This window comes from Drosophila busckii, chromosome 3L, assembly GCF_011750605.1.
Source record: "Drosophila busckii strain San Diego stock center, stock number 13000-0081.31 chromosome 3L, ASM1175060v1, whole genome shotgun sequence".
Classification (NCBI taxonomy): Eukaryota; Metazoa; Arthropoda; class Insecta; order Diptera; family Drosophilidae; genus Drosophila; species Drosophila busckii.
In genome coordinates, this window is record NC_046606.1 from 2,004,405 (window position 1) to 2,013,669 (window position 9,265).

Genomic DNA, 9,265 nt, shown 5'->3' on the forward strand with positions numbered 1-9,265 from the left:
TTAAGCCAAGTCAACAGAATTATAAAAACGCAAACATAATGTTGAAAAATTTATAAAATACAATATCTTGTTATTAAAGAAAAACGAAAAAAACTAAAGTTTCAACTTAAACCATTTTATAGCATATAGTGATTTTTTTGATTTTACTAAAAACAGCATTCATTAAAAAAATACTTTAATTAAGTTATATGTATAATTGTTATATACATGAAAACCAATTGCATATGCTATTATCTAAATATATATATTAAAAAATAATGAACGTGAAGTCATATAAAGAATATTAAAAAGAAAAACAAAAACAAACACAAGTTGAAGTTGAAAATATTAAACACTAAAATGATGAATAAAAAACAAAATACAAACTTTTTTGTACAAACTCCACAGCAAATAACAAACAGCAACCCAAAAATATAATAACAATTTATTGTTATTCAACTTTTTAGTGACCCAGAATATGCTTACAGTTTGTCAAGTCGTTTTTTACATATAATTGTCATAGCATCTAAGTGTTTTTAAATGACGAATGACAAATGCTAATGAAACATGAACATATTGTTGAAAGAAAGTTGCATATACTTTCCATTTATATATAGTGGAAGTCTGGCAATTGTTGGTACAAAAATTAAATCAGGTGTCTGTCAACATGGAAAACGGTTTACGAAAATATTTAACTCTTAAGCAAACACACAAATATTTTGACAACAAACAAAACAAAAAGAAGGCTGTGCGCAAAATATTAAACAAACAAAACAAAGTAACAAAACATACATATGTGGAATTCAAAGAAAATCCATTAAATTTAGTGCAAAAATGAAACGAAATGAAATGAAATTGTTAAACGAACATGGAAAACCTTAAGAGCGCCCAAACATTAAGGTAAGCTTAACGAAATATAATATGCTATTATTATTATTATTATAAATAATTAATTGCAAAACAACTTTTTTGAAATGTGAAGTTATGGCAGCTATATAACGGATTGAGTTCCTGCATTAGATGTTGGAAAATTTAAGCACATTAATAAAAAATATAATGAAATTTAGTAAAAAGCTGTGCACAGCATAAATTTTAAGCGCAAAAGCCATTTAATGTTTTCGATTGCATGTTAATAAACAATGCAAAAGATAAAACAATTTTTAAAAACACAATTATAGCAAATGTGTACCCCGCAGACAAGAAAGCGCACAAATTATGCGTGTGTGTGTATTTCTCAGTAAAAAGAGATTTAAAATTTAATTAACATTTGCCGTTCGTTAATTGTAACGAAATTCTTATTTACGCATAAAACAAATTGTGTGTAAACAACATTAATTAAATTGGAAACGAAGCTGGCTGCTTGGCAGCTTTATTTGTTGTTATGCAACGCCCCACGCCCCGCTCACTAACGTTGTGGTGGGCGTGGCCGCATATGTGTATGTAAGTTTTTTTTATTAAAACTTAACATCTGAGTGTTGAATTTTTTCCATCAATGTTTAGAATTTTGCAAACAGTGCCAACCACAAAAGGGATTATATACATTAAAATAAAATGATATACATTTAAAAATAAAAAAAATACTTACAACTTAAAGAGAAATTCATATTGTACCTTATTGTCGCAAGTTAAGCTTATTAAACAAATAAACCAAAACACAAATTGTTGTCGACAAAACTCTGCACAACAAGCTGCCCCGAACAATAAAACTAAAGTCTCCTTAAAACTAAAATATTTATAAACTTTATGATCTAACTAGTTGTGTTTTGCACATTTTGTAAACTTTACAACACAAAATTCATATAAGAAAAAAAACCAAAAAAGCGAAAAAAAAACTCTAAAAACCAAGAATGAAAATGAAATGCCCTGCAAATGTTTGCTAATTATGTTATATATACACACTTATATACGATGATATATACTATATACAAAAAAAAAAAAAAAACAACCATATACCAAAATAAAACCGTTTATGAAGCCCGCATAAAAAACACACAGCTGCTCGATTTCAATTAACAACATTTATTTTGAACGATAAGCACACGGAATTGTTTGTAAATGTAAAATTTGTTCTATGGCATTTTGGACTAGTGGCAACAAAGATTATAAATTATTGTTGTACAATACTTGAGACACATATGCAAGTTGTGAGATACTTTCTGGCTTAATAACTAATAGCTCTGCTGTTTAAACAAGGAACAATTCGTAGCTGTTGCGCTCTTTACTAAATGCCTAAGCAACTAATTGACTTATTGTCCTGTTTGAAGCCTCTGCTCTGGCTAATTCATAGTCCTTTGTTGAAGTAGACGCGCTTGGGCACATTGCCCTGCGTGCGCTGCTCCATTTGCTCATACAGCTCTGGCTCAAAGCGGCGCATTGTGGAGCTGTCCAGTCCACATTGTTGTGGAAACAGCGCGCACGCAGTGGGCACCATAAAGCACAAGCTGTAAATAAATCAGTTACTATATATAACATATATATAAATAGTACCGAAATACTTACAAGCAGCCCACCATGAGCGTTTGGAATGGCGCATTTATCCACTTGATGCGGTTGTAGACGGGCCACTTTTCCAGTCGCTGCATTATGAAGGGCAGCACCAGCATCCCAGGCGCTGCCATGGTGATTCTCGATAGCACCACCTCGCTGATGCCCTTAATGGCCGCCAGTCTGCTCTGGCCCACTACTTCGCCATCGCTGTTCTTCACATCGATGCCATTGAGTATTTCTGTTTGCCGCATAAACGGAATGTTGACACAATTGGCTGCTGCCACTGCAGCAAACGGCACAAAGCGCTGGAAGAGCGGTGGCGCTTTTCTGGACCAATAGTTCTTGCAGCCTATGGCTGCCACCAGCGCTGAGGTGGTCGCCATTGCATAGGATATGCCCAGTTGCTTTACACTTGTCGGCGAGTTGGCATTGCGATTTGTGTAGTTAACGACAGCATTGAACGATTGATTGATAAACTGCCAAAGCACTACGGCGGGCACCGTACGATAGAAGGCCAACATGCCACCCGTGATGAGCATGCCACCGGGCACCTGCAATGCAACAATTGTATTGGCAGCTTGTTAGCCACGCGACTAGCACTTGCCTGAAAGCTCATGCGACCGGCAAAGTTCTGCAGCTCGCCCGTATCCGGATGAAAGGCAGAGCTATACAACTTCATGTTGTACTTCACTTCCTGCGGCTGCAGCGACACCGGCTGCTCACCTGCGCGGCATTTGTCTATCATCTGCTTGGCCTGCAGCAGTCTATCGCTGGAGAGCAGCACAGTGCGCGGATCCGTCATCCAGGCATAGTACTGAAAGCGACCCGTAAACGTTTTGAGGTCAAACAGCGGCTTGTCCACATCGATGTGCACTGCAATGAGCGTTTAGCATTATTTCGTAGTAAGTTATGCTTAATATTTGCTACTCACCTAATTCTTGAGCCATTTTGACAGGCACCTGCTTACGTAAACTTTTTGCGTTTGCTGTTCGCTTCCTGCTGGCTTAGCCTCTATCTTGTCTTTAATTTTTTATGCGCTGCCTTTGCCGCTGCCACTTGATGATAATACACTTGAGCTATTGTTTACCTAGGGCTAAGCAGCTGTGATAAGCTGTAACCAGGTGTGCTACTTCTCACGCTGTTTTCTGTTTCCACTTTTCTTTTTGTTGCATGTAATGCAGTTCAATGCTGCAGTCTTTGGCGCTCGTCCAAATATTCAAGATATTTCACTTGTTCTTGTTGCGCTTGCGGTCGACATGCATTCGCAGCTGTGAAACGCTGAGCAACTTGCCTAAATTAGCAACTTTTGTTATAAATATGGCAAAAGCGTGTTGGCAGATTTTTTTTTTTTTTAATTGCAATGCAAAAAATTTGGAATTGCGCAGTTATCGATAAAACGCAACGGGCGCCAACTGAAATTTAAATGTGCAAACTTGTACAACTAAAAACAGCTCATTGAAGCTTAACATATTTCAAATTGCATTTTTTGCACATTACTTAAATTTTGGTTAATTTATAAAAACATTTACTTATGTTTGTTTAGGTTTGCTCAACTGCATTTGTTATGGCTCTGCGCGCAAGCAATCGATACTTTTTGCCATTCGCCTGTCAACGCGCATAACAGCGACGTGCGCCGCAGCCCTGGCGCAGTATTGTCGATTATTTTGTGTTGTTGCTGTTCTTTTCACTTTCGTTGCGCATTTTAAGCAAAATATTCGTCACAATTAAGCAATTTGCATTAATTAGCACCTGTCCAAAACGCAATGTAAGATTACTCAACCATTGGAACAACTGGCAACAGCGAAATGCAGTCAAGTTGCAGCATCAGCAGTAGCAACAGATAATAAAAGCAGCGCGACGCGCAGTGGGAAAGGAGGAAGTAGCTGCAAACCGGAAAAACTACCAAGGACACATTGCAGTTCAACGTACTCAATGCGTCAATTGCTGCTATTGCTATCGCTAGCGCTGCTGGGCAGCCTGGAGACAGCAACAGGCGCCAATGTGCTGGCCGTGCTGCCCAGCGTATGGCGCTCCCACTATTTATTCGGACGCCGGCTGCTGCAACAGCTGGTGGCAGGGCCACAGAATCATTCTGTGACGCTGATCAGTCCGCATGCCTCGCTCGACTCGGAGCTGCCCAATATACGTGAAATACGTATAGAGGATCAGGATCTAATGCAAAACTGGCTGGATATGGGCATGAGTTTTGAGGCCGAGCAAATGCATGCACAGAGCGTTATGGAGCGCTTTACGCGACTCATCTATGCGGGCACTACCAATGTGGATATGCTGCTGTCAGATGCGCAGGTGCGCAAGCTGCTTACAAGCGGAGAAAAGTTTGATTTACTCATTGTAGACCTGTTTCTCAGCGATGCGTTGCTTGGGTGAGCCATAGCCAACAGCTAAATTGAAATGAATGTTTATATGACGTGTTTAAATTGCAGCTTGGCTTATTACTATAATGTGCCCACCGTTGCAATTAGTCCCACCGGTGCCAATGCATGGCTAAACCACATGTTTGGCAATCCCCAATCATCCAACTTGGATCCCAGCAACTTTCTGCCGTTTACCGAGCGCATGAGCACACGCCAGCGCATCATAAATACGCTCATGAGCACCTTCGAGCGTTTAACCTACAAGTAAGTCAAACTGCTCTTATTATAAAGTGAACTAAGCTGATCATAATTGGCTCTTGCAGCTTTTTCTATTTGATCTCGCAGCAGTCGGTTTACTCGAATCACTTTGATCTGCTGGCACATAAGGAACTGCCGCACTATCGTGACCTGAGCAGAAATCTAAGTCTGGCACTAATCAACTCGCATCCCGCCTTGGATTATCCACGCGCCTATTTGCCAAATATGCTAGAAGTGGGTGGATTACATTTACTGGAGCAGTCACAGCTGCAAGTGCCAAATGTAGGTAGCTTAAATATCATTTTACTATGCTTAATACTAAATATCTTTGCAGCATGTGGATGCTTTTATGGCAGCAGCGCCTAGTGGCGTTATATACTTTAGTCTGGGCGCTGATGTGCAAACAGCGCAGCTACCAAGCGATAAGTTAGCTGTGCTGCTGGATGTGTTTGCGCATCTTAAGGAGTTTCACTTTCTGCTCAAATGGGAAACGGAGGAGTTTGTGCAGCAGCAGCTGCCGGAGAACATAATGCTCAGCAGCTGGTGGCCACAGCAAGCGTTGCTAGGTAAGCGCGCCAAGCTAACATAAAGTGACAGCTTTAAATTTGCATTTGTTTTGCAGCTCATCCGCAGCTGAAGCTGTTTATAAGCAGCTGTGGCCAGCTGAGCGTTTGGGAGTCCATTGCGGGTGATACGCCCATACTTGCCATACCCATACTGGCCGAGCAGCAGGTGCTGGCCAAGCGGCTGCAGCTGCAGGGCGCAGCGCTGAGCATTAGCTATGAGAGTCTCAGCTATGATGCGCTGCTGCATGGCATACGACAGCTGACGCTCAATGAGAGCTATGTGCATGAGCTGGCAGCGCTTAAGCTGCGTCTCAACATGATCAACTCGCAGGCTACAGCGCGCGCGCTGAATCACATTGAGCTTGTGCTGGAAACGGGCGGCGCGCAGTTTCTCAAATCGCATGCAAATACGCTTAACTTTTGGCGCTCCGAGGGTTTGGATGTGCTGCTTATTATAGTGCTAGGTCTGTTTACTATACTGACAGTGCCCTTTGTGGTCACCTGCTGCATTTTACGCCGCTCCTACTACAGCCAGGCAGCGCAGCAGCAGCAGCAACCCTATCGCTCTACACTCAAAGCTGTGGGTCGCATGCATAGCTATGGTGAGCCCAGCAGCTGCACTAGCGGCGCTGGTGGCGCCTCGGAGCCGCTGCGACGCACGCGCTCCGCTCAATCGTTGTCGGCGCGCTCCAGCTGCTCCAGCTTTAGCTCAACCACGCCCACAACACCCTCGACGGCATCAAGCACACCGCTGGACTTGACGCCCACATCATCGAGTGCAGTGCCAGCGCTGCAGCTTTATGTTAATCAAGGCGTTTATGCAACGCCAAAAGCATCACAGGATATCAAAGCAGGACGCGCGTTCTTATAGCCAGGCTATAAGCTATTTTATAATACACACACACACACACATATTGATTTCACAACTTACTAAATTGGCGTTTATAACTAGTCTAGATAAGATTACTGTTTACTTTCATACGTTTTAATGTCTTTTTTAACTAAAAGTGTTGGTTGCTTAACAGCAAATTATTTCAATATTATTTTTTAGGCTTATGTCTGTGCTGTCTGTTGTTGGGGGGGGTTTAAATAACAGTTATACACTTGGCTTACTTATAAATAAATAATAAAGCATATGGCAAGTCTTGCTATTGTTATTTAGTCAGTTAAGCTTGCAAATAATTCAAAAATAAGTTTGTTTATGTATCAAATCAATCATTTCAGCCAGCTGTTAAATATTCGGTAAACATCGAAGTTTATATTTGTTTAAATTGTTTATAAAAATTTCTGTGCGCCGCTGCTGTTCTTTTTTTTTGGTTTGTGTGCTATTAAAAAACAATAAATTGTTTGCTAGCTGTTGAAAACGTTAATGTGCAACATTATTTGAAGCCATTTAAGGCGCATAGCTTTGGTTAGGCAACGCTGTCACTTAATCCTGTTGTGCTTAGCTGCGCCTGCAGTTCAATTGTAAGTGCATTGTGAGTAATCAATATTTTTCGCAGCGTGTGTTGATCAATATCCAAACGGCAGTTGCCACAGGGAGCTGCTGCTGCTGCTGCCTCGTCGCATGTCAACCGCAAAAGAACAAAGTCAAGTCTTCCCAATGACAGTCCAATGCAGTGAGGCGCACATTTTGACATACCAAAGGTCTCGGGTTACCACTGGGAACACAGATCGAATACGAGTGAGGCAGAGGCGCAGCCATTAGCGCAACTGTCAACTGAGCGAGGAGTGTTCGTTTGTATGTGTGTGTGCAGCAGCTGCATCAAAGGTCCAGCGGCAGCGGTTTGTGGCGCCTTTGAAGTGCATGCTGCTGAAATTAATTGCATGCTACAACACAAAGGCTGCAACTAAAAACTAAATACTTAATGCTGTAAATCAAGCAAACATCATAACTAGAAGTTTAGCCCACAGTTGCCACTGGGAATTGCTGTCAACATGTTGCCGTTTGGCTTGTACGTCTACATCCCACTTGGCGTACTTGACTTTTGGCTCGACTAAATCCCACACATAGAAATTCATGTGCGCCCTTTGTGTGCAGTTTGAAATTTAATTACTTTTGACTTAACGTATACGCAATGTGCAAGGACAAAGTTTGGACACAACATGCAGTCTTGTTTATAATATATATATGCATAATTCAGAACACGCTTGTATAGCTTTGGTCATTGGTCAGCAAACTAAAGCAAAAATAAAGACCAAGTTTTGTATAAATTGCAAAGCGAATTTAAGCGAATTTATAAAGCAAATTCAAAGGCTATAATGCCATAACTACAACGAATTGATTTAATGCTATGGCTATATAAATCGTTTGCATTTAACACTAGTACACAGTGCTAACAAAATGTCGAAACTTTCAATTGTTTACGTGTTGCTCTTACTGTTTTTAGCGACTGAACTTTCGTCAGCTACTTTGGATGCACTTTCCAGTGCGCTTATATCGCCAGTGCTTAGAAAAGCAAAGGGTAATACAATATTTTCGCCACTGCTTCTAAGCGAGGGTCTAATGCAACTTTATATGGGCGCGGAGGGCAACACTGCAGTGGAAATAGCGAATTTGCTACAAATCAAATGCACATTGAAAGCGGCAGCAATCGAAGATTATTACAAATGGCATCGCACGCTGATTGCGCCTGCAAATGTGAACTTGAAAATGGGTAACCGCATTTACTTGGCAAGCAATGTACCCATAATGGAGGACTACGAGCATCAAGTAGCTGAAGTGTTTAATGCTACGATACAGCATGTGAACTTTGCTGACAGCGACAAGACAGTTGGCATTATAAACCGCTGGGCTAATGCATTAACTCAGGGTAAAATAACTAAGCTGCTGGACAAAACCACTGAGCAAACCAAGCTTATGCTGCTTGGTGCAATCTACTTCAAGGCCAAGTGGCAGCAACAATTCAACAAATTGCATACTAAACTACGCGCTTTTAGTATAGCGCGTCCAAATGGATTCATACGCACCAAACAAGTTGAAACTATGCAGATTAGTGCAAATTTTGCTTATCGCCGCTTACTGGATGTGGAGGCCACAGCTATTGTTATGCCCTTTGCAGCAAATCTTTCAATGGTTATACTGCTGCCTGAGAGCATCGATGGAGTGGATAGACTTTTGGAGAATTTAAGTAAAGTCGACATCGGCTCAGTTACGGAAGAGTTTGAAACTTTCATTACGCTTACATTGCCGAAATTCAAGTTTAATGTGGCAATTGATTTCATTAAAATATTAAAGAGCTTGGGCGTCAACGATTTGTTTGACATGGCAGAGTTAAGTGCAATGAGCGAGCTAACGGGTTTAAATGTGTCCAAGTTCTTGCAAAAGGCATTTATTGAAGTTAGTGAGCAAGGTGCGAAAGCGGCGGCTGTTGAAGGTAAAACGCTCATGTTTTTTATTAAAAATCATTTTTTAATGCACTGCTTACAATTTTAGCCATACAGTTTGCTCGCGGGAAAAGTCTAACTGGACCCGAAGTTAACATTGATCATCCATTTGTATTTCTAATAAAAGACGAGCAGCGAGTTTATCTTGCGGGCGTGGTAAAGGATCCTGAAGACAAAAAATAAATAAAAGCTGCAGCCAAATGTCTAAATTAA

General features: G+C 40.9%; 3 protein-coding genes across 3 annotated transcripts; 2 read left to right on the forward strand and 1 right to left on the reverse strand.

The window, feature by feature from the left end:
- The first annotated feature begins 307 nt into the window (after positions 1-307).
- On the forward strand, positions 308-7,091 carry LOC108600611 (UDP-glucuronosyltransferase). The gene is made up of 6 exons (XM_017988289.1): positions 308-879; positions 4,010-4,850; positions 4,911-5,105; positions 5,165-5,381; positions 5,434-5,665; positions 5,722-7,091. The coding sequence occupies exons 2-6, from the start codon at positions 4,399-4,401 to the stop codon at positions 6,534-6,536; spliced, it is 1,911 nt and encodes a 636-aa protein (XP_017843778.1). The 5' UTR covers positions 308-879; positions 4,010-4,398; the 3' UTR covers positions 6,537-7,091.
- Positions 1,979-3,802, reverse strand: LOC108600612 (sideroflexin-2). Its single transcript, XM_017988290.1, has 4 exons — positions 3,398-3,802; positions 3,071-3,339; positions 2,479-3,017; positions 1,979-2,420 (listed from the first exon to the last, which is right to left on the reverse strand). The coding sequence occupies exons 1-4, from the start codon at positions 3,411-3,413 to the stop codon at positions 2,261-2,263; spliced, it is 984 nt and encodes a 327-aa protein (XP_017843779.1). The 5' UTR covers positions 3,414-3,802; the 3' UTR covers positions 1,979-2,260.
- An 897-nt stretch (positions 7,092-7,988) lies between the features above and the next one.
- On the forward strand, positions 7,989-9,265 carry LOC108598590 (leukocyte elastase inhibitor). The gene is made up of 2 exons (XM_017985284.2): positions 7,989-9,042; positions 9,102-9,265. Exons 1-2 carry the CDS (start codon positions 8,010-8,012, stop codon positions 9,233-9,235), a joined length of 1,167 nt encoding a protein of 388 aa, XP_017840773.1. The 5' UTR covers positions 7,989-8,009; the 3' UTR covers positions 9,236-9,265.

What these genes read in the sequence shown, in the direction of transcription:
- LOC108600612 (XM_017988290.1), bottom strand. An exon ending in CCGGTCGCATGAGCTTTCAG is followed by an intron (nt 3,018 to 3,070) that starts GCAAGTGCTAGT and finishes GTTGCATTGCAG; the next exon opens with GTGCCCGGTGGCATGCTCAT. An exon ending in ACGCTCATGGTGGGCTGCTT is followed by an intron (nt 2,421 to 2,478) that starts GTAAGTATTTCG and finishes ATTTATTTACAG; the next exon opens with CTTGTGCTTTATGGTGCCCA.
- LOC108598590 (XM_017985284.2), top strand. Translation starts at nt 8,010, where the DNA reads ATGTCGAAACTTTCAATTGTTTACGTGTTGCTCTTACTGTTTTTAGCG. An exon ending in GAAAGCGGCGGCTGTTGAAG is followed by an intron (nt 9,043 to 9,101) that starts GTAAAACGCTCA and finishes TTACAATTTTAG; the next exon opens with CCATACAGTTTGCTCGCGGG.
- LOC108600611 (XM_017988289.1), top strand. Translation starts at nt 4,399, where the DNA reads ATGCGTCAATTGCTGCTATTGCTATCGCTAGCGCTGCTGGGCAGCCTG. An exon ending in TTCGAGCGTTTAACCTACAA is followed by an intron (nt 5,106 to 5,164) that starts GTAAGTCAAACT and finishes TGGCTCTTGCAG; the next exon opens with CTTTTTCTATTTGATCTCGC. An exon ending in GCCACAGCAAGCGTTGCTAG is followed by an intron (nt 5,666 to 5,721) that starts GTAAGCGCGCCA and finishes TTTGTTTTGCAG; the next exon opens with CTCATCCGCAGCTGAAGCTG.